The 27588-nt window shown below is 46.7% G+C and overlaps 3 protein-coding genes across 9 annotated transcripts; 1 reads left to right on the forward strand and 2 right to left on the reverse strand.

Moving 5' to 3' along the window:
- The first annotated feature begins 1143 nt into the window (after positions 1-1143).
- Positions 1144-23709, forward strand: DNAJC17 (DnaJ heat shock protein family (Hsp40) member C17). Of its 7 annotated transcripts, none has more exons than XR_014317593.1 (14): positions 1144-1233; positions 3047-3116; positions 4171-4229; positions 5797-5884; positions 6268-6350; positions 6791-6887; positions 8369-8418; positions 8933-9010; positions 9694-9774; positions 10548-10676; positions 17758-17889; positions 17977-18044; positions 20009-21434; positions 22432-23709. XR_014317593.1 is itself a non-coding variant. In XM_082761417.1 (12 exons), the coding sequence occupies exons 1-11, from the start codon at positions 1156-1158 to the stop codon at positions 17878-17880; spliced, it is 936 nt and encodes a 311-aa protein (XP_082617543.1). In that variant the 5' UTR covers positions 1144-1155; the 3' UTR covers positions 17881-17889; positions 20009-20028. The 7 variants fall into 7 exon arrangements, 4 of the variants coding, with proteins under 4 accessions (XP_082617543.1, XP_082617542.1, XP_082617544.1 ...); XR_014317594.1 differs by having other exon boundaries at positions 20009-20978; positions 21328-23709; XR_014317592.1 differs by having other exon boundaries at positions 20009-23709.
- Positions 12483-16987, reverse strand: LOC309878650 (uncharacterized protein C15orf62, mitochondrial). The gene is made up of 2 exons (XM_082761419.1): positions 15960-16987; positions 12483-15530 (listed from the first exon to the last, which is right to left on the reverse strand). The coding sequence occupies exon 2, from the start codon at positions 15404-15406 to the stop codon at positions 14876-14878; it is 531 nt and encodes a 176-aa protein (XP_082617545.1). The 5' UTR covers positions 15407-15530; positions 15960-16987; the 3' UTR covers positions 12483-14875.
- Positions 18251-26535, reverse strand: GCHFR (GTP cyclohydrolase I feedback regulator). Its single transcript, XM_082761420.1, has 3 exons — positions 26451-26535; positions 23736-23830; positions 18251-19128 (listed from the first exon to the last, which is right to left on the reverse strand). The coding sequence occupies exons 1-3, from the start codon at positions 26484-26486 to the stop codon at positions 19005-19007; spliced, it is 255 nt and encodes an 84-aa protein (XP_082617546.1). The 5' UTR covers positions 26487-26535; the 3' UTR covers positions 18251-19004.
- Between the last annotated feature and the right edge of the window lie 1053 nt (positions 26536-27588).

Here is a 27588-nt window from a genome sequence, read left to right on the forward strand (position 1 = left end):
TGTATTGTTAGAGAATACCTTCAACATGTTCATGGAGCTATGTTGTCTGGAAGGTAAGCAGCTATCCATGCTTGTTCAATGTCTTCCGTGGTATTCACTAAACTGTCTGCCCTGTGATAAAGACTACAGACACAATCTCCTTGTGGCAGACAGTACAGCAATGTCTAGTGATACACAATCCCTGCACTAAAGGGAAGAAGTCCAGATAGCTTTACTACATGGGGTTCTGCCTGAAAGGAAAGCAGCGGCTAAAGGGGAGAATATCACTTTCTCTCTCTCCCTAAATATAAAAAGGGAAGCTGAGGCATAAAGGAGCTGGTTTGCCAAAGGCATGAAGATTGGCTTAGACCTGAGGTTAGACTGGAGACCTTCCAAAAATCATGGTCCCTATCTACCTGTAAGGCCACCCACAGTTTCTTCCTGCTGTATAGTCCCTTTAGAGAAAGAGAACAGCAATATGTACTGGGTAACTGTGCAAGAAGAGCCTCGAAAAAGGGAGTCTCCTAACACAACAGCTATCAGATATGCTAGCACTTGCATCAAGGATGAAAATGCAAGGGGCATACCTACAAAATGACTCTAATAATGCTTCTAATTAAGTCTTTTAATCTACTGGAGACAGACCCATTTGCTAGCTATCACAGGTCCATTTATTTCACATCATACGTACTACAGAAAGTGTGAATTTTTCCCTAATAAGGGCGTATTTAGCATGTTTTGGGGGAGGCCTGTAGCGTGGCTCATGCTTTGTGAACTGCTTTCCCCAATACAGTCCCCCGCAGCTTCGTTGCGAGGCCGGTGCATAATTATATTTTGTTTTGGTGCTTTTTTCGTGTAACGCTGACACAACTCTCCACAAGGAGGAGTTTAGAACTGCAGGGAACGAAAACCGTCCCTCCCCTGCAAGGCCCGATGGGATTTGTAGTCCCTCGGCAGCTCGGCTACGCTGACCGTGGCCCCAAGCAAACTACGTCACCCAGCAAGCCTCGCGCCCTGCTGTGCTCTCTGGGAGAGGCAGGGCAGCCTGTCGGCGTGGGGCATTCTGGTACATGTAGGCAGGCTCGTGTGCACCTCCTAGCGCTGAGAGCGGGGAGGCGGCGGGAGAAAGACTACATTTCCCGGCAGGCGGCGCGGGGAGAAGCCGGTCGCTCCAAGATGGCGGTCGATAAAGACCTGCTGCAGCTGGACCTGTACGGGCTGCTGGGGGTCGGCGAGAAGGCGTCGGAGAAGGAGGTCAGCGCCGTGGGGAGGCTCGGGGCGAGGCTGCCCCCTTCCCTCAGCCGTCCTGGGCGCTCCCGGCCCTGCTCTGCCGCTCCCCGGCTGGCCCTGGGCGACCGGGAGGGGGCTCGGGGCTGGGTCAGGGCCAGGGGCTGCTCTCCTCCTCCCCTCATGGCTGCTCCAAGCGCCCGCTTGGTACCAGGCTTCTTCCTGAAGCGAGCCCCAGCCAGTTGGTTCTTTTTGCATCGTTTATGTACTCTCACAAGCAAAGTTCCTCCGGTGTTTGCCAGGAATCCAGTTGCTAGAGGGCGTTCTAGGCGCTGTAGGCTCCTGGAAGTAATCTCGTTAGTTTTGCGGGTTTGGAATTACATGGTTATGTTGTTTTGTTAATTTAGTAGTTAAGTCAGTGCTAAACATTCAAATGACTTGCACCACTGAACTGGGAAGGTGACATATTCCAGCGAAGTAACTCTCAGGGTAAAACTATGAATTGAACAAAGTTAAAAGGAAAACTTTTCTTACCTTAAGCTTTCTCACTTTTTTTTTTTAAGGTGGTAAAGAGCAGTAAAAGTACAATAAGGTAAAACTCAGAACTGAAAGACTGCCTAACCAGCAAATGTGCCAGGGGCTAACAGGAAATTCTGTTGTAAACACAAAACAGGTGAACAAGCCAAATACAATTAATTCATAGGGTTGAATGAGATGAAGGGCTTCAGGTGACATCAGTTTCACTGCTGAGCTAGTTACTGGGGCTGAAAAAAGGAGGAGGACATTACAAATAGGAAGTTATGATGTGCCTTACATTGACAAGTGTACTTTAGAGTGCTGATCCTTGATGTAAAATATGTGAAGCAACCAATGCAAGGACCATTTGTATTCGGAGAGATTTTGCTGAAAGATGTGAACAAAGGGGAGAAAAACTGTTAAGTAACTTCATTGCTTAGAGAAGCCTTATCTGAACTTGCCATGTAAACAGCTTCTGGCATAGTGGTGACTTAACTCGCTGTTTATTGGAGTCTCTTATGGAAGAGACAGGATTAGGCCTGTGAGGCTTCAGCTGCACATTTTCCTTCCATCAGCTTTGTCCACCAGGTGGTGTTGGGCCACCACTAATTCCACACAATCTAACAAAAAACTGGCACTTGAGCAGAGCAGCTTTTGTTCCTTTCCTTTCTTGCATGCAGATGCTTCCTTGAGAATGGGAGCTCAGTTTATTAAAAACTTTACTAGTAACTTAGCCCATAAAGTTGTCAATTTTTCTGTGAAGTGTAGAAGAGATTAAGCAGTCTTCGGTCAAAATTTCTTCACCTTGCCAAGCTCAATTGTTGCTCAGTAAATGTCCCAAAGAGCTATAGCTGCAAGGAACTGGTATCCCTCTGGCTAAACTGCCTCTGTGAACCAGACTTGGCCTTGATGATCAGGAGAATTGACTGTTGTAATACAGTGTACCTAGAGGTAAAACTTCCAGCTTTGAAAAGCTCAAACTCATTCAAAATGTGGCTGCCAGCCTACCAAGTACCCTGGGCTCAAATGCTTATCTTTGCAAAACAGTGTGATCTAAAAGGGCAGGTCGTTGCACTGAAGTAGAAAACTGAGCTTTTCAGAAGTCTTGCCTTATTGCAGGAGACTGGTGAAAACAGGGAAAGGTATTTTCAGTGTGATGGATTAACGGTGTAGTCAACATCAGAACTGGACGTTATTTTTTTGCCAGGCCCAAGGGGTCCACCCTGAGTTGCTTTTTTGATTCTGTAGTGTGTTTTTTTTCCAAGTTCAAGTCTCAACGTGGACTAAATGATATAACTGGCAGATCTCTGTTTGGCTCTTGCAGATCAAGAAAGCGTACCGCCAGAAGGCCCTGACATGTCACCCAGATAAGAACCCAGACAATCCCAGAGCAGGTAAGATGAAACTATATGGCTGCAAACCACTCGTGTTTATTTTCACGTGTGGAGACTCCTGGAAGTGTTCAACTGTTTAACGTCAGGTCTCTTTGTATGTGATTAAGGGAACGCCTGGCTTTGTGTCATGTAATGCGTACATATGCAGGATTAAGAGTTCTTTGCAGCACTATCAGGTATCTCAGGGTTTTAAAATTGAATGCATACATGCTTAGTTTAAAAATACAAGCGTTAAGTCAGTGTTGAAGTTTTACTTGTACCACTCAAAATCTTCCCACGTGATACCTGAATCATGGATCTTTGGCTGTCTTAAATGTTAACTGGCTGGTCACTATTTTAGTTTATGCCTCTAACAATCAGAACTTCAATAACATGCTTTTAAATTTTTACTTTAAAATACTTTTTAAAGTATTTTACATTTATATCAGTAATTGGAAGGACTCTGTTCATCAAGACACCTCAGAAGAAACATTGTTCAGTGTCTTGTGTTTTCCAAATTGATAGGCTACAGTCTTATAGACTGAAGTTTTAAAACTGTAGTGTAGGGTTTGCCACCAGGAAAAAAATATTTTCAGTGGTGATGAGAATAGAGCTGGAGGCTTTGATGTATGCAGAAGGTTGGAAGGTCGTTTAAGTGTGTGGGGAGACCCCCAGCTTATGTGTGTATTCCTCCAGGAAGAGGGTCAACAATATTGCTGTAAAATGGAGAGTTTGGATCTCGGGCTGAAAAGCTACTTTTGAGACAATTTGTTTGTAATGTTCAGTCTGGCTGCAAATTGAAGAATTGTGTCTGTAGATGGGTTCTATTGAATTCATGTTTGCAAGGCTTCTCTTAAAAAGAAGTGGTTGCAGTTTTTGTTTCTTACTTTGCACAGGTTTAATAACCAGATAACCAGATTCTAGTTATAGGTTGGCTTACAAAATGCTTTGGAAAGATTTTTTTTTCTTTCTGATGTTCTGCAGGTCTCTTCCATAAGGGATTGTCTTTTTTGGTTCATCTCCAAGCCACTGCCATGGTTTTCTGCATCTTACCCTTTTTTCTTCTAATTCCCAGCGGAAGTCTTCCACCAACTGTCTCAGGCGTTAGCTGTGCTAACAGATGCAGCAGCAAGGGTAAGGATGCCTCTCCCTCCATAATGGTGGGATTGTGTGGTGTTATTCTGTGTGTGCATGCTGGAGAAGTAGTGGAAAATCTCATCCTGTCTGCCTTGCTCTGTGCTCTCTTCTCCAACTGAGCTTTCATGAATGCAAGTCTTGTCTGTACCCTGTTGTTGTCTGTGATACCAAATAGTAGGCACCAGGTAAGGACTTCAACAAATGTTTTTTTCCTGATCTGATGTGCTGGGAGTAGCTTTGTTTTGTGGCACATGTGAGACACTGTTTTAATAATGTGCTCAACTGGGATATATTTGTCTTTTAAAAAGTAACCACCACTTTCAGGAGTGCTTTAAATTTGTGTGACAACAGTGTATTTGCAGTTTGCTGGAAATCAAGGTCTGACATAAATAGTATCTAGATTTGTTATCACTTAGGACTCAAAACACTTCTTTCAATGGGGCATGAGAGACTTGTAAAGTGAAAAGCTCATAGTCATCTTTCTTCTTCTGCCGCACAAGCTTTGCAGACTGCCAGATGTAGCTTGGACTCTGTTCTTGCTGCAAGGAAGTGTTTGGGTGCCTACTGCTCAAGGCCTGAAAGTAATCCAAATATGTGAAAGGAAAGAATAAAAACAAAATGAAAGCAGACCAGTATGAGCAAGTAACCCTATCCATCTGGATATCCATCTACTTGAGAGAACGTATATTAAATTTATAGATCATAAGATTTAAAAGCATGAAATAGCTCTTCTCTTTTCAAATATTGGCAAAGATTGTAATGTTTGACCCAAGGGGCAATGGTGCTTTTGGTATCCAAGGAGTTTTTGGCTTCTACACTTAAAAAGGAAAAAAGTGTTTAGGAAGTGGTTTGCTTTCATGAAGGGAAAATACCACTTTCTTATTTAAAACCAAGAGCAGAGCTCTCATGAACAATTATTCAAGCAAGGAAAATGCTCAAGTGATGTTTGAGCTGCTGTGTAGGGCCATGCTTTACCTACTACAGAAAGGCTCTGAAGGGGAATTAACAAATTATTCAGTGGTTTGAGCAGATGTCAGTAAAGCTGCCAGTCTACCCTGCTTCTTAAGTCTCTCTATGTGAATGTTAATGTGCTATTGCAACTGAAGAATGATGCTCTTTGCTCTTGATATGTTCATGTAAGTCAAGCATCTGTCCTGCAAGTAAATTCTTCACATAAAATAAATCCTTTTTAATCATAAAACTATGCCCTAAGCCAAATCTGATTTGTTTCCAGTGCCCCTAAAGCTATTTTTGGCATGCTTCTGAAAAAAATTTATTTTTCCCACCTTTAAAGATGGGTGAGATTTTTTTCTACATTCCACTTTGCATTTACTCCTAGAATTCCTCATACTTTCAGGCTCTGTCTGGAAATCCTGAGGCCTCTTAATTTTCAGGATATTTGTGTTAACGGCCAACATTTTTAGAAGTGTTAGCAAGAAGCAGAAAATGCTTCACCTCTTGTTACAGCAGTGTTTCAGTATCTGACCTCTCCTTTATTCACAGCTTTCATTTTTTTCCATGTTGCTTTATGTGTACTTACACTCTTCTGTTGGATCTCTGACAGGCGGCATATGACAAAGTGAGAAAAGCCAAAAAGCAAGCAGCAGAAAGGACACAAAAACTTGATGAGAAGAGAAAGAAAGTGAAGCTTGGTAATAAATCTTAATTTTCTCTGGGCTTGGAGTCTTCATTAGCTGGGTGCTTGCATTTCTGCTGCTGCTGGAATTCACCACTAATGGTTAAACTGCTCTTCATCTGTGATGGCTGTTTTTTACATCCAGTATAACATGGCTACTAGCCATCTGAAATCTCTAGTAGTCATAGCTAGGGATGGCAAGTGTGACTTCTGATGACCATTAGGACTGCTGATATATGGCTGTGCCTGGGCTGAGGAGAGAGAGCAGAGCATCAGGTCTCTACTTTTGAATCTGTTGTAGACAAAGCAAAGTTTGGGGTCATTCCCTCCACCTCCGGACAGCAGTGTCAGCAGTGAAAATTCGCTTTGCACTGTTTTAATTTTGTTTTTTCTCTGCAGATCTTGAAGCCAGGGAACGAGAAGCTCAGACCCGTGACAGTGAAGAGGAGGAGATCCGGATCACAAGGACCTTAGAACAAGAGGTAATGATCACTTTTAAATTCTTAAACTGCATTTGAGAAGAACTGCTGAAAGACTTTACATTCATGATGCAAACCACATGAAGAGATGAAAAAACTGTGTAGCAGTCACTCAGCCTTTTGGATTAATGGGCTCTGTGAAAGAGGCATGTGGAGCAGTCTGGCAAATGTTGCTGTCCCAGGGTTTGGGGTTCTTTGTCTACTCTTTTGTGTAGTAGAGAGTAACAGTTAATGGGGTATATATTGGCTGGCAGGGACTGTGTCATTAGAATCACGAGGGGTGCAATTATATGAGCAGTGGAGCTGGCATGGGGGAACGAGGGGGAGGTTTGCCCCCAGGATATGGGGATAAGACAAAAGTGGTCCTTGGCAGTCTTCAGCTGGCATGAGCCGAGTGTGGAACTGTGCACTGAAATATCCATGCTGTCTTACCTCTGCTCCAGATAATACGGCTGCGTGAAGAAGGCTCTCGTCAGCTTGAAGAGCAGCAGAGGCTCATTCGAGAACAGATTCGGCTTGAAAGAGAGCAGCGCATCCAAGGTGAGAATAGGTGAGATTGGAGTCCTTAGCCAAACTAAGTTGCCCCTAGGACTCTTACTTCTCTGCAGGTGGAACAGGGCTTGCATGCAAATGCAGCCTTCTGACTTGGTCACATTGCCACGTATAGGATCTGACTTAGCACCTTTTTCAGGGATAAGTCAAAAGAGGAGCTTTTCTGTGAGGCTTTTTTCTTATGTGGCATATTTTTGCTCCTCTTCAATAAATATTCTAAAGCATTAAATGTGGAGGGTCTGATGTGGATCCCCACAGGTGTGCTGGAAGGAAACCTAAAGTCCAACTCATCTGTCACAATTAAAGCAGTCAGTGTTGCACACACAATAAGGACTGATTCAAGGTTGCCAAAAAATAAGCCCACCACATGTCATTGGGGTTATTACCTATGTATCCCCATGAAAATTCTTAGTATCCAAAAGAGACGCAGTGGGGAGAATGAAGTTTTGCATAGTCTGTGTGTGGTTGCTGAGGTTTTACCTCCTGGAATTTGATTTTCTCCCTCTAGATCTTATGGGCTGCTTAGTAGCTATGGTTAGTTTCCCTTGGAGGGAATGAGGCTCTGGGATTCTTGAAACTCACTCCCATCCACACATTTCTCTAGTGATTTGCCTTTTTTTTTTTTTTTTTTTTAAGTATTCTGTATTTCTGTGTGCTTAAAATGCAGTTTTATATACTGTTCTGCTTTTCAAAACATGTTAGAGTGCTGTTTAGGGCTTCAGTTCAATAGAAGAATTTGCTGTTTCTTGTTTCCTACCCCTTTTGCATTCTGGCTGTTGACATAGTGCAAGATTTTCTGCTTTCTCACAGGAAAAAGGTTGTTCTAAGGAATAATAAAAAAAAAAAAAAATAGCACCAGAGGTCCAGATGCAGAAACTGTTTTGGCGTCACCATGGGTTGGTTTCCTGTATGACAGTCTGTAAGCTGTTCAGCCCACGCTAACTTCTCTTAATTTCACATATTGGAAGTTGGGAAGGGTGTTGAGCATTTAGTTACCATAAATCACTTTTTGGTCCTTGGAACAGGAGCAGATTGCTATGAAGTATTTCACTATTAAGTATTTAGTTGCAGGGCCAGATTAAATTCTTAAGCTATGTTTTAGCATTTTTGTTTTGTCCTCCCTTATTTTTCCTCATTTGTTCCTACCAGCACAACCGCTTTGCAGGGAGAAATGTCACAGAATATAGCATGTCTCACACTTGTGTTTTTAACTCAGCTATTTTCTGACCTTGATCATGGGCAGCCTGGGCATCATGGAAAGAAAAAATGCAGGCATCTGATATTCAGTTTACATTATAGCTCGTACTGACACTGTTGTGTAATATTTTTGGGGTGCTGAACTGATCTAGTGCAAAAGAAATCCTGAAGTGTGCTTACTACATTCTCAGGGCAAATTTTGTGCTAATGCTCTTTAGCTGATGAATTTTTAACCATGTCCTTTTCATCTTTATTTTCTCTCTCCTCTGTAGGCAGGCAAGAAGGAAATGGAGCAGAAGGCAGAATAACTCCCAAACTCAAAGTAAGACATTTCTAGAAAGATGGGTTTTGGTAAAAACTGGTAGAACTTCTGGAGTTTTGGAAAACGCAAGGGACTCCTCTGCTGAACTGGCATGCCCCTTTGTACAGAGGTGGTGAATCTCCTCTACTTAATGCACATCATGCATGCCAACAGCTCCCCCATGCATGTGTTGTTGTGTTTAAAGCACCCTTCTTCCCCTATCTTTTTCTCCTCTGCTTTCTGATCTGAACTTTTCAGCCATCTCTGCTTTAGGCACTGAGAAACTTCTGTTTTTTACCCTGATATAGCTGTTAATATGCCTTCAAGTTTCATTTTAATTCCAGTTAGGCTCTTCTCACTGTTCCACAAATAATTTGTTCCCTTTTCATGCTGATGTTGAAGTCATTGTCTTGGCAATTCTGGGACTGTAGCTGTAAATAGCAAACTTGATTATTGTGCAGGTGGTATGAGCTGTATTCAGTGTGGCAACGTATGTTCAGCTGGACAAAATTAACTTGTTGCATTTGTTTCCCAGCTAAAATGGAAATGCAGGAAAGAAGATGAGACAGGAGGGGGATACTCAAAAGATGTTCTGTTGCGGATTCTCCAAAAGGTCCTGTCTGTTTCTCTATTCCGTGATCTTTCCCTGCTCTCAATGCTATAAGAATGGATAGTAAATTTTGGGAAGCTCCATATAAACCAGAGTAGCTCATTTTCTTCTCTGCTGAGCCCTCTTGATCATGCCATTTCCAGAGATTATCAGCACAATCCATTATCTGTAACTGCTCCTGAGGTGCACTTCTGTCTTGTTCCCAGCAGGGACTCCTAATGAAACAGAGCAAATGCAAACTCTTCCCCTTCAATGGTTCATATCCTTTATAAGGTTTAGACAGGCTGTGTGGTTATGGTGCACTTTTACCTTCACTTAAAGCACTATGCATTAACTTCTGTGGGGAGTTTGGAGGCAGGAATAGACAAACCTTTGATCTGATTAACCCCAGCATGTGGTCTATATTTTCCCTTCATATGAGTATCTCCTGCAGCTCTGACTAAGCTGAACAGCCTTCTTGCATTAGGGCTCACTGGAAGCAAAGTGTGTAGCTACATGTCTCTCCAGCACTGTTTCCTGAAGGGACAGGAATTATGATGGGTTGGGATGAATGGGAGCCTGTGCAAGACAGAAAGGGTGACAGCTCAAGCCTTCTGTCTGTGAAGATACCCTTTTTCTTTGCAGTTGCTTCATATGTAAACTTCTTGTTTCGTTATTAACTTTTCTTTTTCTCTCTCTCCTAACAGTATGGTGATGTGCTAAATTTGTTGATCTCCAGTAGGAAGACTGGGAGTGCAGTTGTGGAATTTGCTACGGTTAAGGCTGCTGTAAGTCTCGTGGAGACCACAGATGTGTGCAGTGGAAAGTGGGCAAGAAGGTGCTTCAGAAGGGAAGGGTTTGCTGTCTGACAGCCTGGAAATGCTGCCTTGTCATTAAGGCAGTGGAGAAGGGTAATGAGAGTCTAAAGGTATAGATGCATGAAGGGAGTGTCAAAGCTTGAGGCATAAACCCAGAGCAGATCATGCACATAAACAAGCAGGCTGTGCAGGTAAGCAGCTGAGGGAAGAGACTGCTTTAAAGAGCAGACATTAAGCTATTTAACCAGCTCTCACTGAGGGTGAATTACCAATTGTGGAGATGGGCTTAATGAGTCTTAGAGGTTATATCAGGCATTTGCAGTTTAAAAGAAATCTAAATGTCTTGACTCACAGTGAGTTATAATAATTCATGTTACTGTGGAAGCAGAATGCATCAGTTACTTATGTTTTAGTAGTTCCATCAACTTAAATTTACACTACAAGAGTCTCTTTATTCCTTGTCACTGTTCTTTCACTTGATATATTCAAACAGTCAAAAAAAAAAAAAAAAAAAAAAGAAAAAAATTGTCTGTGCCCTGTTTATCAGAAGTACTGGCAGTGGTATGTTCTGTCCATGCTTGATGTGGGTATGAGCTTTGAAGCGTGCTTATCATGTAGGGCAGCTGTGAAATCTTCATTGGCATTGATAACAGGCTGAGATAGAAAATCTCTTAAGACTGTTAGTGAAATGTGAGGGAGCGTGACCCAAAATTCAGATGGTGATGGAATATTTTCATTGATAGGAGATGGCTGTGAAGAATGAAGTTGGCCTGACAAATAATCCTCTAAAGATTTCGTGGCTGGAAGGCCAGCCTCAGAACAATCCCAGCACTGTCCTTTCTGACAGCAGTAGTCAGCCTAGGACTTCACAGGTAAGGAGAACATAGGCTGCTATTACCTTAGTCTGTTTCTATAGCAACCCAAATTTAAAAGCGTGCTTTGCATTTATGCTAAGATGCATTGATTCCTCGCAGAGCTGGAAAAGAAGCTCTTAGTGAAAGGTTTGGCTTTCTCATGATCCTTTTTATGCTGAAGCAGTGGCTTTTTTAAAGGACCTTTTGCCTGAGTAGCAGCACACTGAGACACAAGCTACTTGAGCAACTGGAGCTTTGCACAATGTGTCTCTGAAAAATAAGGATGCTTCTTCCTCAACATGATGCCTCTAATGCCATTCTGTGAATTTAGTAGATGTTGTGGGAAACCTCTGGCTGATAGCTCATTAAAACAGCTCTCCTAGAAGGCAGCTTTAGAGAGATTTGGTTACTGCAATCACAAGAGGATGGAATTTCAGTGCTGAAACCAAACCTACATGTATGTTCTTGGGGTTTGCAGGAGGGAAAAGAAAGTAGTCATATTGAATATCCTTGTAAAGAGGCCTTATTGTTTGGATTGGGTTGCCTTCACCAGTGCTATTAAAGCTTGGTAGATGCTTCAGGTACAAGGTGTTTGCTAACTCTTAGCTGCTTCCTGTTTATTCCACCAGATGATCAATCTGAAGTTGTTGTTTCAGTCACGAAATGCGTAAAAGGCAACAACTAGTGGTTTAAACATAGAAGCCAAATCTCTCCTTGAGCAGGCAATGCTGCAGCCAATTGTTGGCTGTCAGTTACCCCCTGCTCCTGTTGCCTCTTTGGAGTAGGAACTATATCCGCTTCTTTTACAGCATGCTAAATTCTGTGCTGTAGAGCTAAGTGTAGTATATCTCATGTTTTGCCTGTTCTCTGGTCTAGTTACTAATTCCTTCCCTGAGACAAGGTGTGAAGGGGCCTGAGATCTTCTGGTTATTTGAGTTCGAGTTCAAACTTCATGTGACACTTCCTTCCCTCTCCTTTTCCCCTGCCTTATGTGCTATAGGTGTCCTCAGTCCACATGTCTGTCTGTCAGCTTTGTATGTGTTCATGGCCTAAATATTGTAGTGGCTTGTGATTGATATATCAATCACACACTGTTCAATGCATTCTCTCCTGACTTTTCTGGTATTTTATTTACAGAATTTACACATCAGAATGCCTTGCTGCTATCGTAGTTTTGTTTAGAGTTGTATATTCTGTCTGAACTGCCTGGGCTGAGCCAGCATCATTTCCCAGGGATCTCAGGCAAGGCAGTTTGAGCATCTTAATTCAATAGCCAAGCAGATCTTCATGTGTGATGTAGAACCAGTGAGCCCTGCAGACAGCAAATTCCCAGAGTTGGGTAAGCATTAGAAGATGATTTGGGAAAAAGCAGAATCAAGTCTGACTGTCCCTCACTAGTGGAGACAAGAACTGGCTCTGAAGAGTTCATTCATACCTGAGGGGGTCACCAGTGCAAAAATTGTTAATGGATTCTTGCCTCGGTGGGTTCAGCTGTAAAAGACTTAGCATTTGACTAATTTTGGTCGTGGAAAGAAGCCAAGACAAAGCTTTGTTAGTTTGCAACTGCAGCGTCTGCCTGCTGCAGAGGATTAGCCTGGTGGAGCCAGCAGCAAGGCAGGGCAGGCTAAAGCAGCTGGTGGTGTTCGTGCTGCGTGGAGGTGGTGACTCACTTCTGTCCAGCACACCTTCATCAGTCCTGTGCTAGCTCTCAAAATGGTGAGGAGTTATGGCCAGTGGTTTGTATCCTTTCCCAGGAGTTTCATTTGCAATGCTTTTTCTTTCTACTGCTATTGTGTAAGCAGCTGCAACTCTGCAGTGTAGCCTTGCTGTCTAGGCTAAGGTCTCTGAGCTGCTCTGGTTCCTTTTCCTACTCCCTACACTATGCCTTCCTCAAGGCCCTCTGCTGCTTCCACTAAAATGTTTCCAAAACATGTAACTTGGTCATCACTTCTCTTGGCTGTATTGCTTCTAGGTGTCCTATCCTCTTTGTTCTCAGCTCTTAAATTCTAGACTATCCAAAATGAGGTCTTTTGAGTATCAGTTGCCACTGCCCCGATCTACTTCCTTATCCTTTCATACCCAGTCTGGCTTTCCATCCATCACAGACTACATTCTCATTTTCAAGCTGCACTAATTTCATTCTGATTGAAGCTGCCCTCATTTCCTCTTTGCTCTCTCTGGGTAGCTCCTATTTTTGTCTGATTCCACCCCCTGCTTGCTCCCACTCGGTGCAAATGAAGCTCCTTCCCTGCTCTGCTTCAGAAAAAACAGCTGAAGAGCTGCACTGTTCTCATGGCAACACACTCACTACTCATCCACTTGTGCTCTATGCGTGGGGTACTCAGCCAGGAGCTGTGCACCAAAGTCATCAAATAATAGAGAGCCACAGACAGGCTCGACCAGGGCAGCTTTGGAAGCAGTTCCTAGGGGAAAGCAAGACTGCCTGCTGAAAGGTTGTGTTGTGAGGAGGTGGCAAGCTGCAAATTACTTGCCTCCATGGTTTTTACTGGCTTGTTTAGTCCCACAGCAAGGGATGAGTGTTGTCGAGCAGATTCCGGAGAACTGCTGGAGCTGAATGGGAGTGTTAAGCTTGAATTACGAAAGCTGTGGTTTAACTGCTATTACTCTAGGCAATTTGAGAGCAATGATTGCTTGATTGCTGCAGCTCTGAGTGGCTCAAAGCATACAAGGACTATACAGTGCTGTGAGGAGCACCTTTTGCCTCTACAACAGCATGAAGCACTTCTTCATGAGAAGGTCAGCCTTGCGTCTGTACTAGTGGTATCTCCCTACCAGTGCACCACATTTGTTTTGGGCCATCCATTCAGCCACAGTAATGTGCTGACAAACGCCTTCTGTCTGGCATTCTCTTGCATCTTTTCTAAGCTCCTTTGAGGCTTCAGCAAATTCATGTTATCTGACTTTACCAGATTCCTATCAGGCTGTAGGTTGAGCTGTCTGTGCCTTCTCCGCAATCTGAGCGCTTTGCTGTAGCCTACTTCCAAAGCTTATGGCTGTCAAGGTCTGTAGTGGGTTTTTTTGGTTGTTGTTGTTTTTTTGTTTTGTTTTTGTTTTTTTTTTTAAAGGGACCTGCTATCTGATCTAGCTATGAAAGAAGTTAAGACATCGGTGACCCAGTAGCTTCTGCAGTGTCTTCTTAATAGTTCACCCCTGATCCTGCCTAAAAGGTATTCAGCCAGGCAGAGCACTTCCAGCCTGCAGGGTGAAGAACTGTGTTCATTTCAACACTAGATCTTGGTCCTGAGCTGTGTGCATTTTCCCTTGCAGGGGAGGACAGAATACCAGCAGCTCTAGCCGTTTCCCAGCCCAGAAAAGCAGAGCAATGCTGCTTTCCCCACCCTCATAAAAACCTGAAGTGCCAGAGAGGATAAGTCTTGGTCCCTGTGGATAAGGGACCTGTGCTCTTGATGCCTGGCCTTTGTTGGTTTGGCTTGCTACCAATGAAATGAGGCAACAAGACATTTCCAATTACAGATGCATTTATTCTTCCATGTCTGTACAGCTGATAGATCAATGCATGCTTCAAGCAGCAGTATCTAGAGAAATTTCTTCTGCTAGTAGACTAAATGAACGGCTCTTGCTGCGTTATGAGCCTATATAGATGCTTACCTGTTTCCAGGCTGGGAGTGCCAACTGCACTTGAGTTAGGGGAAAAACTCACATTTAAAAAAAAAAAAAAAAAAAAAGAGGAACAGCTTTGATTCTTCACATCCAAATGTGGTGGGAGAAGAAACATCAGTTTCTGTCTCTTGACCATTGCCATAGGTTTTGAGAAAACAATTGCTCCTGTCCCCTTAAAAGCTGCCTGCTTATCCACAAGTGATGTATGCCATACCCCTTTCTGTCCGTGCTCTGCAGTGTCACAGCCACATCCCCCAAATAGCAAGTCTTTTGCTAAACAATGCCATTCTTCTGTGAGTTGGAGATGCACAGTCAAGAGTGGGAAATTCCCAGCGTGGAGAATGGAAACTTGCCCACAAGGTTCCAGCAGACAGTGCTCTCATCTAGGCACGGAACCTGTCTGCTCCCTTCCAGAGGACTTCTTGGCAAGGACAAGAACAGTCTGTGATGGGTAAGGCAACAACAACAAAACAGACCACACACAACAGGGGTGATGCAGTATCCTTCCTCCTGTTAGGACTAGAGAAACTGGCACCAGCAGTAGGTATATGTGATATGTTAAATGATAAATACCTTCAAATGGCGTAATCTCTTGGATTCTGTTTCCTGAGGGTCTGCAGAACATCCTCAAGAAGCGATAGCCCCAAATCCACTTTGAAGGACAGGAAAGGATCAGACTGATCAGAAAGAGTGGTGCCATTCTGGGAACCAGTCTCTGAGGTCCCACAGTCTGTAGCCTGCTCCTTGTGGAACTGAGTTTGAGTGGCTTTGTGGTATTGATGAGCAGCACCAGAAAAGGAGACATCAGAGTGAGAATCTGTATGATCAATGATGTTCGGGCAGCTAGAACTGTCCAGGTACAGCCGGGGAGGCTTAGGAGGTGCTTGTGCCTTGGCTAGGTTTTGCTCACTCTGACATGACAGGTAATCAGACTTGTCCTTCAGTTCCCTCAAGCATTCCCTCTTCTGGCACTGTCCATCACTGTCCAGTGTGTGGCTGTTCTGATTCAAGATAATGACTTGGTTGCCCAGCTTTTTGTGTCTCCTGAGTGAGAAACGTCTGAAGAACGTTGTGGACTTAATGGATCCTCTCCGCCAAGTATCCATGCTGATGAAAGGCAAAGAGAAGAAAGAAAATGCTGACTCTTCACAGTCAGGTGTTGAACTTCAGTCGCAGGCTCAGCAGCAAGCCACGCAACAGGAACAACTTCTTCCTTCCCTGTTCCTGTAGCTGGAAGGAAAACAGAGAAGCTCGTATTGCAGGAAATGCAAACTTCACACACTACATCCCTGTGTTCAGGAGCAGTTGCCCCGTCTTACATGTTAGGGAGCCTCCTTCAGTGGAGAAGGAATGGCGATGTCTGAGCTTATTAAATCTGTGCTGCAGAAACAAGCTGGTGAAGAATAGCAAAGGCACAGTCACCATGAGAACAGATTTAATCTAGCATCTAGAACAGAAGGGCACTCTGGTACCATGGTAACCAGCCACCTTCATGGTGAAGGGCACGGTATAAAAATCTCAGTGGGTGGTTAGGAAGGGATCTGGTGACTCAGTCACACTGAAGAAAACCAAAGAAATAGTGGAATGGAAATTTAAAAAGCAGCAAAATGAAGATGTAAAAGATAAGTGTTAGGAAAATTGAATGCAAAATAGACTTACGCTGTGTCGGAGCGGCACCTGAGTCCAACAGGCAGAGGAGAGAGACTGCTGAAGTTCTTGGAGAACGGTGACCACCACTCTCACCAATACGCTGGGATGGTGGAAGAAGCAAGTCCAGGGATGATTCAGCCAGGTTGGACCCAGAGCGGTAAAAATCCACGCCGCCTTCTCTTCATGTGCCTCTTGTCACTGCTTCCCCGGCTGCAGTTCCCTGTGCGTATGTATTTGTTTTGAGCCAAGCCCTTGCTGAGTCAGCCACGTCAGAAACTGGGTTTTACACTATTGGTAATTGTCAGGATTGCAGGAAGTAGGTGTGTAAAGTGGCAAAGCATCGGCCCACACTCTGCCTGAGGAGAAAGCAAGCTCCCTCAGAGGCACCCAGATTGCTTGAGAACAGTCAGTGTGAACGTCAACTTGTAGCCCATCTTGAATCAGACTGCTTCTTCCCTTTGTGCTCTCCCTACTGTCACTTCTGATGGCTTGTTGTATCAGCAGGGCTCCCAAATGAGGCCGGAAATAATCTCTTCTCTGTTTTAAATGTAAATCCAGAGTGTGAGGTAGTGATTCAGGTTTGTATGGGTGACTCATTTGCATGAGTCTCATGTAGGCTATTTCATTCAGCCAAGCAGATGTCAGTAAATATCTGTGGTTAGTGGACAGAAGCTTTGAAGAAACCTCGTTCTGCCACTGAGGTCTGATACAATCTGGTGCTTTCTCAAACACTATGGAAATCTGTGCTGCGCAGTACCAAAAGGTTATTTCATTCATGCAGTTCCAAAGACACCAATTACAGCATACCAGTCTCTTAATTCCCCCATTTTTTCATCTATTGTGGGCTTCTATTTTGTCCTCACAGCTAGGCACCCTGCAGCTGGAGGAACCACTTTGCTGGCACATGGTAGCAAATTTACCCTTGCACTGTTTTCCTGCAGAAGCTTTTGTTTTTTGATTGTCTTCAGCCTTTCTATTTTCTGTTCAAGATGTCCTTAAATCACCACTAAATCTAGTTCCTAGAAAAATTAGTGTGATTTTTTGTTCACCTTTTGTCAAGATGCTTTTATTTCTGCCTGAACTGTCAAACGAATGAGATGAATGTTTCCAAGCATTGCGGCGCGTTGAATACATCTGAAATCAGTAAGGCCACCTACTAACGCAAAAAGGCTTTTGAAAGCAGAGTGCCAAAACCGCCACTTTGCTCGGAGATAGCAGCTGTCATTTGCTGCCTACATTTATTAGGTAGTCTGCAGTCACCGCTTAGCTGACGTGACAGTTGCTACCACACACAGCAGAAAGGCTCCAAGAGCTTTTCGAGAACTGAAATTCTTGCGCCAAGTTTGGGAACGTACCTGTTGTTTTTTTTTCTGTGCAGCTGCTTTCGTGCCTAAACCACAAGGGTTTGATTTTATGGCATTAGCCTTTGTAACGGATGAAGTGTGTGCTGGACTTGCAGAGCAAGCTTGTCATCCAAAATAACCAGCTGTGTTTCCCCATCCAACCTCTGTGAGCTGGTGAGGGGAGTTGGGGATCAAGAGGGTATTTCAAGCACCCTGCCTGTCCTATCCTTTGTCTTTCCACTGACACTATCAAGGGTCAGTAGCACTGTTTGCTATGAAGCCAACCATGTTCTGTAGCCCAGGCAGCTTTCACACCTTACCTGATTTCCCTGGTGTCATACTGCTATGAATGGTCTGCCTGACTCAAATGGGGGTGTTCTCAGTGTGGCTTTTGGAGGGGGGACCTGTGGGAGCTTTGCGATATGTGCTGTCCTTTACAGGTTGCATTTGTTTTCTGCTTTCAGGCATCTGTGGTCTCAGAGCGGGATTACGAGAGCCTGGTGATGATGCGGATGCGCCAAGCTGCAGAGAGGCAGCAGCTGATTGAACAGCTCAAGCGGGAAGATGAGGAAGAGTCTCACACCTAGCAGGAGAGAGTATGGATTCTCCCCACCCCATCATTCCATTTCCAAAGCTGTTTCTTAAATTAAGCCAATAAACATCCTTTTTTAAAACTGTTGTAGGAATACAGACTGCATGTGACTGCAGTGCTTTCCAGAGAACAGGGAAAGATGGCTGCATAAGCTTCAGAGTAAGTGTTACCCTGTCAGTCTGCATACTCAGAGTAGCTGCTCAGTCAGAGGACAGGATTTTGAGAGGTGTTATCTGAACAAACACCAAACCTTTCAAAACCTGGAGCTCTGTAATTCCTGAAAGCTTGGCTGGGAGCTGTGAATCCAGCAGACTTTGGGCACCTCAGAACAAACCACACAAAGATATAGGTCTCTTCAGAGAAATATTTTATTGGGGTTACCTTTACAGCAGAATTGATGCCCACTCCCAGACAATCCAGCACTGCAACTGCTATGTTTACAGAGCCGATACCTGAAATGTTCACAAAACCTTTCTGTGCTGATCTAAGGTATTTCAGGAATCACCATGTTATGCTTGAATGGCACTCTTTGGACTGAAAGTCTGATGCTGATAACCATGATCCAGTATGGGATGGAAATTGGCCTTGCTGCTGAGTGGAGGGGTTCTCAAAGAGCATGGTGTGAGGTTAGCAGTTCCTGCTTTCGTTTTGGGGAGGAGGCAGTATGCCATCCGTGCTTGACCTCCCATCCCTGCCCCCCTAGGTCTGGGAGGAGGCATATTCTGAGCTCCCATTTAGCATGTACCCCCAGGACAGCCCTGAGGAACAGACAGGCAAGTCTGTTATTTGAGCTCCTTCCAATGCATGCTAAATAGATTATTAAAATGTAAAAGGATGGTATTTGCCAGACTGCCATTTAGATGAATGTGGAGTTAAAGCCATCTGTTGTGCGTGCCTGATATAGTCTGGGCTGGGATAGCTTCCTCCCCCCAGGCCTTATGAAATGGCAGGGATGGTGAGTTTCCATTAGGTGAAGACTTGCCCCTACAACACTCCTCCCCCCACACCTGAGCATCTGGAACAGAAACAAATAACTCAAGGAGAAAAGCTTGCTTTAAGTCCTGTGTGAGGTGATCGCCAGCAGGGTCCTTCCCCAGATGGAGTGCAGAAGTCTCCTCGCTATTCTTTGTGGAGGCACCACACCAATGTCTGGCCCACGCCTGTCATGCTGACCACGCGGTAACCATACCTCTCCAGCTTGTTCAGGACTATCCGTGGTGCATCGTCCACGTAGTACTCCCAGCTGCAAGCAGGAAAAAGGAGAAATATGAGGTGGAGAAGGAAGAGAAAAGAATTTCCTTGTGGCACTGAGTCTGCATTGCTAATAAACTGGTATAAAACACTGCAGTGACCGCAGCTGGCATACTGCCTGTGTCTTGCAGCATCTTGGTTAACCAGATGGGGAAAGACAAAACCCACAGCTTCTAAACCAAGGAAAAAGCCTGCCCGGAATGGAATTCAGCTTTAAATTGAAGGGTGGTTTGGGGATCAGCTGTACAAAGCTATGATGGTTGATGGTTAACTGGGCTGAAACTGCAGCGGTGGGAGTTTGCAAGTATGCATAGCTCAGAATCCATGGAAAAATAGGGTAGTCTCTGCAAAGCAGGAAAAAATGTAGGACAGCAGCTTCAAACAGTGTTGTAACAGCACACACCAGCTAGGGCTTTTTCTTTGCTATGAGAGTAGCTGTTCCCACGTTCCTGCAAGTAGCAGACCGAACTAACAACTTGCTGGGCACAATACCTCCTTCTTACCAGCCCCTGTTTGCTGTTGCTGGCAGCTGGGCCTCTGTTTACACGGCTGGGCTGTTCTGGAAGCTTTTTACAGACTGATTCAGGTGTTTCAAAGGAATGGGAGGCCAATATTCTATGTATGTCAAATCATGTCTGTGAGTCAGGGGCTTTTGAGAGCCTGTGCTTGAAATTTGGGGGTTGGGAGACTAATATGCTGCCTTTAGCAAGGCGTTAGGCATTTGGAAAAATAGAAGTGCTCTGTGCTCAACACAGCTGCCAAATAAGGTGGAGCACAAGATCCTCTACCCTGGCAATTCACAGTGGTTTTATGCCTGTGGATGTCTGAGAACCGATACTTGGGATCTTTGCCTTGCTTTTGCTCCTTTACAGTTTCTGCCAGCCCTGTGCGCTTGGAACAGGAGCTACCCTTGCCTCCACCTGGTCCTTCAGGCTCAGCAGAAGACCTGAGGGCTGTGAGAATGCTCTCACCATCAAGGAAATTAGGTGGTGGTTGTGAAGAGGAAGAACAGCACAATATGGACACACAACGTGCTGAATGAGCTTGGGAAGCAGCAGAGCCAAAACAGCAAGTGTATCCTTCAGCACTAGCTTCGGCAGCCTTTCCGTTCCTCTAACGCAGCCATTTGGGCTGCAGTATTTATTCAAGCAGATGGGATGAGCTTCATAATTGTTCATTTCTTAGATGACTCACTGTGCCAGATAAGCTGATAATGATGGGCTATGGGATCTTTGGTGATCTTGCTTGGGCATCGTAACAAAGCCTGTCCTGACTTTCATACCAGTAACAATAAAAAAGACCAAAAAGCATTTGCAAAGTTTCTAAGGTTGCAAAACATTAATAGTGGTGAATACTTTTTAAAGCCTAAAATGACACTAAGATGTGAAAGTTTTTTTCAGTTTCTCAAGACAGACTATACTTTGCTGTAATTATAGATGTGGTGTAAAGATAATATGTATTATTATAAGTGTCTTTGAACTTGATGCTTTCTCTAAGAGGCTTGCTACATACCCTTCGGATTCACATGTTCAAGTTGGTAAATATTATTGCCATTATGCAGATGGAGCTGAGGCAGGGATTGTTTGCTATTTGTAGGAGCCTAAAAAACTGACTGGCTGAGCTAAAAGCAGAAGACAAGCTGAGTTGCCTAGGGCCTTAAACACAACTCTGAGTTGAATGAAACAAAAGATCACACACAACGTGTATCGAGCACACCACCCTCTCCGTCTGAATCAGGATGGAGTGGCTGGGAACATTTGTAAAGCCTTTCCTCCCAGCTGAGAGCCAGCAGGGAACAGAGAAGTTGCCTCAGATGGGAGAGGACTTCTGCACTTGCACGTTGTAAGTACATGACCCTAGCTGCCTTGCCTCCCAGATGTGCCAAAACTAGACAAGTGAGTGGTGCGTGGGGATGGGATTGAGCTGGAGCAGGAGTATCCTCCAAACGTGGGGATTTCTAGCCTGTTTTGGAATGACTTTTAAATAGAAAGTAGTGATGGAGCAATCTCCTGGTGATATGCACAGCAGTCCTTTTAGCTTCCTTGGGGATGGGTTTTGACTGTGCCCCTGGGAAACAGGTACGTTAGGGCTCTAGTGGCTGCCTTGGACCTCAGCTCCCACAATCTGACAAGCAGGCGTCAGCTTTCATTTCAGGCCCAGCAGTACTGATTAAGAACCCTTATAATTACAGGAGGCACTTATAATTACAGGAGGACATTGCCGACTGATCATCCACACATGCACGTCCACCTGGGCATGCAGGTTGCCCAAGAAGCCCCTGTTCTGCAGCAGCCAAAGGTCAGCTTTTGGTTTCTTGACCCCACACGGGCTTGGGCAGAGCCTGGCTCTTCCCTGACCCAGATTCTTGTGGGGTTTTGCCCCTGCACATCAGATAAGGGACTGACAATGTGTGCTGGAAGCTGATGCAGCTTAACAATGTGCCATTTGCAGGAGCTGGTGCAGAACTGCATAACAGGATCCGTGCTCCCCTTTATTAGAGACAATTAAGCACTACATCTGTGTATTACAGTGCTCCAGCTGGTCTGTGCTGCTTAGAGCTTTTCTTTCAGGCTCCCTCTGAGCTCCTTAGGTCATGTTTAAGGTTTTGGGACTCAGTGCTACGGAAAGGGCAGGATTTGTGGCATCCTACCACCAGGCTTACTGCTAGTGCAGCCCTGCAGCCAGGCAGAGGGAGAATCCTGCTTGGCTGCGGTGCTTTCCTTCCTTCCTGGCCGTTTATTGTTTTTTTGGCAGAAGGGTGGATGGGGCTCACCCCGCTGGCATGTCGCTGCGCCTCTCGGGGTGTCAGCAGCCACATTCCTGCCGGGTTGTTTTCTCCACCCCCTGTTGCTCAAGCGCACGCGGGGAAGATGTGCTGCAGGGAAGCAGTGGGGTGACCCTGGGTGTGACACAAGCTGTGACAAGAAGCAGGTGGGGCAAGAAAGAGCCCAAAATACCTACCGGGCCACAGACCGAGGCTGCAGCAGAGGAGATGCAATAAAAAATTCCCCAAAAGAAGCAAAGTCTGGCACTCCTGTTCCTTCCAACTCTGCATCTCCTCCCTGGCTTTTGGGGCAGGCAGTGTGGGGCGCATTTTGCCTTTCTTTGCTGTTCCCTTACCCAAATCTTAGAGTCACCTCCATCTCAGGAACGCTTTGTCCTCCTTGAAGCCTCTTCTGTTTTTCCCCTCGGGTCTCCTTTCTCCTATTGCATAACTCCCTGCCAGCTTCTGGGCTCGGCTTCACAGGCAACAGCATGAAGCTGACACTACTGCCAATCTCCTCGCCACCCACAGGGTTGGGAATAGCAGCACGGAGACGGCTCAGCCCTGCAAACCCACCCCAGAGCTGCAAGCGATGGAAATGAGCGATTGGAGAGGTCAGGATCAGCCTTCTTGCAGAGGCAGGTGGCCCGAGTTTGCATTTGAGAGGGTTTCTCTTCACCAGACAGCCTTTGATTTTTATTTTATTCTTTTTTCCTTCTCTTTAATCTTTTAGGTTTTTGGTGCTGCAGCAGTGGAGGAGCTGGACCTCGATGCTTGCCAGCCTGGTGCTGAAGAGGTGGGTCTTCCCAGCCCCGCCGGCGGCAGTCTGAGAACATTCTGGGACCAAGAAGCCCCTTCTGCTTCACGCCTGGTTTTCCTCCTACTCCTCCTCTGTGCTGTGGCGCGAGTGGGCAAGCTTGAGCAGAAATCTGACTGTTCCCCTCTGTTTTAATTTGCATTTGGGAGGGGGGTTGTTTTGCTTAGTCTTGGAGAAAAACAAGAAGTTGAGATACCAAATGGGGGGGGGGAGGGAAGTGGGCCAAGATGTAAGAAATGGGATGGCAGTATTTCCAAGTTGCACCCTGCTGAAAGCTGTTGTCAAACTTGGTGTGGGCAGAGAGAGACGTGGGAATGCAGGGAAGTGTCAGATATGTATGGCTTAGGAACGCACAGGCTGGGGACATGGAGCAGCTCTAACCCTGGGGCTCAGCTGCCCAAGGAAAGGCATCTGGAGCTGTCACAAGGGGCTGGCTCAGGTGCTCAATAACGGGGAGAAAACTCAAGCTAGGGTGGGGAGTGGGCAGGACAGGCTGTGGATGAGCATCTGGGGTCATTTGACACCAAAACAGGCCAGCGCAAGGCTGTGCAGGAGTGAGGATGGACTCGATTTGCTCCTGAGCATCTTGGGGCTGGAAATGGTAACAAGACAGAGGAGGTTTGTCTTTGAGAGCTAGGGATGGGATAAAGGCAGATAGTTATACAGAAAGATTAAAGTGCTCACTGTGCCTGTTTTATTTCAGCCAGGACATGCGTCAGGTAGCAACCAGAAGCATCCCAAGCATGTAAGGATGGGGAGAAGGTGGGTCAGGAGCTAAAACGGGGTCACAGTGAGGAGAAAAAAAAAAAGTATCACCTCCTGATGTATCAGGAAGCGTTTCCTTGGGTGAGCACTAAGAGGCAGGGCCAAGGACACGTGTGTGCCCCTCCAGCATCGAATTAGTGCTGGGATTAAAAGTGGGTGTGCAACTGGAAGGTGCTGTAGTGAATACGAGGAGCGATGCCCTTGGGTAAATCTGGAGAGGAGAGAGCCTGAAACATCATGGAAATGCACTTACAAGTGGTTCCCCAGCATGTTCCTCTTGGTGGCCCCCAGGTAGCGCATCAGGCTGGGATCCGAATGCTCATCTCCCACCATGGTGGGGCCAACCTCCTGCAGGGAAAGGCAGCAGAGCCGGTGAGCGATGTGCAGCCGCGTGGTCAACCCTCCCCGCTCCTCGGGACGGTGAGTGGTACCAGGAAGGGAATTGTGTCCTCAGGAAAACAAGGTTTCCAGTGCCACCCTTAAAAGCACTGATGTGGGTTCCTTTGCCTGCAGGAGCAGAGGCAAGGTGTCTCAGCTCAGGACAGAGCCACCCACGTGTCCCAGGAGGGGACCTTGGTGGCTTTGCTCCTGGAGAGCCACCTGCTGGCTGAGCTCACGGTGCCTCTGCTCCCTGGGATCCAGCTCTGGGAAGTCTGTAGGGCGGCAGTGGGGTGGGACTCGTGGCCTCATCACACAAAACCAGCAAATCTGTTTTGAAATGAGTCCCCAGGCCAGTTAGAGGCTCTCTGCCTGTCCTGGCAGAGGGTGGCTTTGGAACTGCTCTGCTAGCAAGGAAGGGTGAGAAGATGGGGACAAGGAGGTGCTGTGGGGTGGTTCGGGCAGAGAAGCACCCATGGGATGAGGCAGGGCAGTCGCGCTCTGTTGGAGCAGCGGGCTGCAGCCGTGAGTCATTGCCCCATCAAAGCCACCAGGTGGCTTTCACACATGTCACATGAAGGGGACAGGGACGTTGTCACTCAGTGCTCCAGAGGTGTTATTTGTGAGATACTCCTGGTCTGGACAATTTCCAGAACCAAGTAACAGGCTGTAGTGGAGAAGTATAACTCCAGCGTGACCTCCAGAATAACTGCCTGCCTCTGGACCGTCCCCGCACTGATGGGGAGCACCCAGCCAGCCCACAACACCAAAGCCAGAAAAAACAAAGACCACAGCCTTCAACAACAACAAAAAAACTTAGGGTTTTTAATTGATTCTAATAGGTGGAGCTAGTACTCCTGTTAACTCTCTTTTTTAACACAACACGCAAAAGTTTGCAAGTGAAAACTTTCGGAAGAATGTCCCCACCTGCTGGCACTGCCATCATCAACCTACATTAATCAGCGGTAATTTGTAACGTGCAGGGGGCTGCTGAACCCTGAGTAGCACCCAAAGCAAGTTAAGCATCACCCAGCTCCTTTCTGACCCCTCTCCATCACCCCTTGGAGGAAGCTCAGCCCTGGCACAGGACAGGGGCTGTAGGCAATGAAACAGCCAGGCACCCTGACAGCAGCAACAGTAGGGAATTGGTATTTGGTGTGGAAAGCTCAGGTGGATGTGGTCTGAGGAGGCTGAAGAGCAGAGAGGGTAAAACCCTGGCAGCACCCATCTACAAACCAGCAAACAGCACATTAACTGTGAGCCTCTGTCAGACCCCAATTACAGAGTGCTCACACAGCACTGCTAACCAAACATCCCCGTGCACTGTGCAAACATGCAAGTACGCTCAGCTGCACGGAGAGATGGAGGAGACACAAACCAAGGAGGAGGAAGAGCCTCTGGTCCCTGTGCATCTGATCCTGGCTGCCTTCATCCCATGGGAGGTGTGCCACAGGGGAACGAGCAACCTGTCCCTGTCACCACCCCAGCTGCTGCCAGCACAGACCCTTTCCAGCCGTGGCTGGATGCCAAGTTTCAGGCTGTGAATGTTTGCTTTGTGCTGCTAAAGAGCAGAGTTTCCAAAGTCTGCAGGGCAAAGTGCGTTAACCTGTAGGTATTTCAGTCCACCCTGCTGCGTACGTTTCCCTGAAACGCTACAAAACGTGTCCGTGGTGTGACACCAAATATTGTTGCAGACAGAGATGTTTTGGTGCAACAAAAAACTCCTCAGACAGACTGCATCTCTCACCAGACTCCTGCCAGCTTGTTGGTTTGCTCCTTTCCCCATCGCACCCTTCCCGTTGCAAAACCGCGACATCGCACTTTGGCCTTCAGACAGTGTTTGATATCGTTCCCCTTGGGAAAACAAAAACTGAACCCTCTAGACATCTGCCTGCTCCTGCGGGCCTGGCAGGACGTGCTGGCTGCCAGTGGGGCAGCAATCACTAGGAAGCAAGGTTTCCTCTGTGCCTTTTTAGGGGAACAACGGGTCTCAGCTGCAGTCCCTGCAGTGGCTTTGGGTGCTGTGCAGCCACCCTGGTGCCAGTAACGCCCTGCCCTTTGGCTGTGGCCGAGTTTTCCACCGTGGCACAGCCAGCAGGGCTTTTTGGGGAAGAGAAAAAACCTACAGTGAGCACACATGGATTACTTTCTTTGACTTTTCACAGGCTCCTGCAACAAGTTTCCCAAGCGATCTTGCTCACTGTTTGAGGGGAGCAGAGCAGCAGGAGGGGCACCTGGGTGCTCTCCTGCTCCCCACCTCCCCCAGGCAAAGGCTCAGGACGAAGGGAGGAGAGCGAGGGTGGCTGCCCACAGCCCTGTTCACCCAACAGCAACCCCAGCACCTTGGGGTAAGCCCCCCAGTAGCAGGTGCAGGGCGATGCTGTGGGCAGCAGCGCCATGCTCGCGAGGATCCCCCCATTTCCATCTCCCCCCCATTTCCACCACCCCCATCTCCATCACCCCTATATCCATCACCCCATCTCCATCTCCTCCGTCTCCATCGCCCCCCTCTCTGTCTCCCCTCTCCCCAGGCGCTCCCCTCGAGCCCCGCAGCCCCCGGGGGTGCTGGGCAGCGGCGGGGCGGACTCACCATGCGGATCTGCGTGCTGACCAGCAGGTACGGCATGCTCCCGACCCCACCGCTGCCGTCGCCACCCCCGGGGGCTGTGGCCGGGGGCGGCCGCTCCCGTCCCGCTCCCGTCCCGCCCCGCCGCCGCCCCCGCTCCGCCCGCGGGGAAGGACGCGGCCGCCGCGCAGATTCCTCCCCGAAGGGGAGCCCCCCGGGGGGCTCCCGAGGTGGCCCGGGTGGTTCAAGAAACCACAAGGGTTCCGCAAGGGTCCTGGGTTTGCTCTCCGTCCCCCACCCCCCAAAAAAAAAAGGACGAGGAGGTAGAAGGAGATGGGTGATGGAGAGGAAGGTAATGGGTAGGGAGATTAAGGACAGGGAGGTGGTGGATGGGGAGATAATGGATGGGGACATGAAGGAGAGGAGGTGAAGGACAGGACGTGATGGATGGGGAGGTGATGGATGGGGAGATGAAGGAGAGGAGGTGAAATACAGGAGGTGATGGCTCTAGGGGTGATCAAGCAGGAGATGATGGACAAGGAGATGAAGGACCTGGAGATGAAGGATGAGAGATGATAGCCCAGGAGGCAGTGGATCAGGAGACAGATCAGTGGACCCAGACAGTGAACAGGGAGGTGATGGACAGGGAGATGAAGGACAGGAGATGATGAATCTGGGGGTGATGGAGCAAGAGTCAATGGACAGGGAGATGATAGCCCTGGAGGCTGTGGACCAGTACACATTGGATACTGAGGCAATGGACTGGGAGGTGATGGACAGGGGGATAATGGATAAGAAGATGATGGACAGGGAGATGGAGGACAGGAATTGAAAGACAGGAGGTGATGGCTCAAGAGGTGCTGGAGCAGGAGACAATGGACAGGGAGATGAAGGACGGGGAGACAGAGGACCAGGAACCAGGCAGGAGTGAGCCCGGGACCCTGCAGCTTTTATCTGGAAATGTGATGGTTTAAATGCCTTCAAAATTTCAGGGGCAGCTCATATCTCAAGTCCAGAGCATCAGTGCTTCCTATGTGGGAGCTGATGGAGGAATTCCTTCCTCAACACCTGCTCTAGCTACAAGTAAAACAATGAACATTTCCGCAAATAACAAATATTTCTATAACCTCAAAACTTGCACAGAAATCTTTCCATGCACCTC

The sequence above is a fragment of the Aythya marila genome, assembly GCF_965140915.1.
Source record: "Aythya marila genome assembly, chromosome: 5".
Lineage (NCBI taxonomy): Eukaryota > Metazoa > Chordata > Aves > Anseriformes > Anatidae > Aythya > Aythya marila.

Bases quoted from the DNA above. Each gene is read 5' to 3' on its own strand.
- DNAJC17 (XM_082761417.1), top strand. From the start codon at position 1,156: ATGGCGGTCGATAAAGACCTGCTGCAGCTGGACCTGTACGGGCTGCTG. The intron at 4,230-5,796 runs GTAAGGATGCCT...GATCTCTGACAG, and splicing joins TAACAGATGCAGCAGCAAGG to GCGGCATATGACAAAGTGAG. The intron at 9,011-9,693 runs GTCCTGTCTGTT...CTCTCCTAACAG, and splicing joins TGTTGCGGATTCTCCAAAAG to TATGGTGATGTGCTAAATTT.
- LOC309878650 (XM_082761419.1), bottom strand. From the start codon at position 15,406: ATGGATACTTGGCGGAGAGGATCCATTAAGTCCACAACGTTCTTCAGA.
- GCHFR (XM_082761420.1), bottom strand. From the start codon at position 26,486: ATGCCGTACCTGCTGGTCAGCACGCAGATCCGCATG. The intron at 23,831-26,450 runs GTGAGTCCGCCC...CTTTCCCTGCAG, and splicing joins TCAGCACGCAGATCCGCATG to GAGGTTGGCCCCACCATGGT. The intron at 19,129-23,735 runs GTAAGTGCATTT...TCCTGCTTGCAG, and splicing joins AACATGCTGGGGAACCACTT to CTGGGAGTACTACGTGGACG.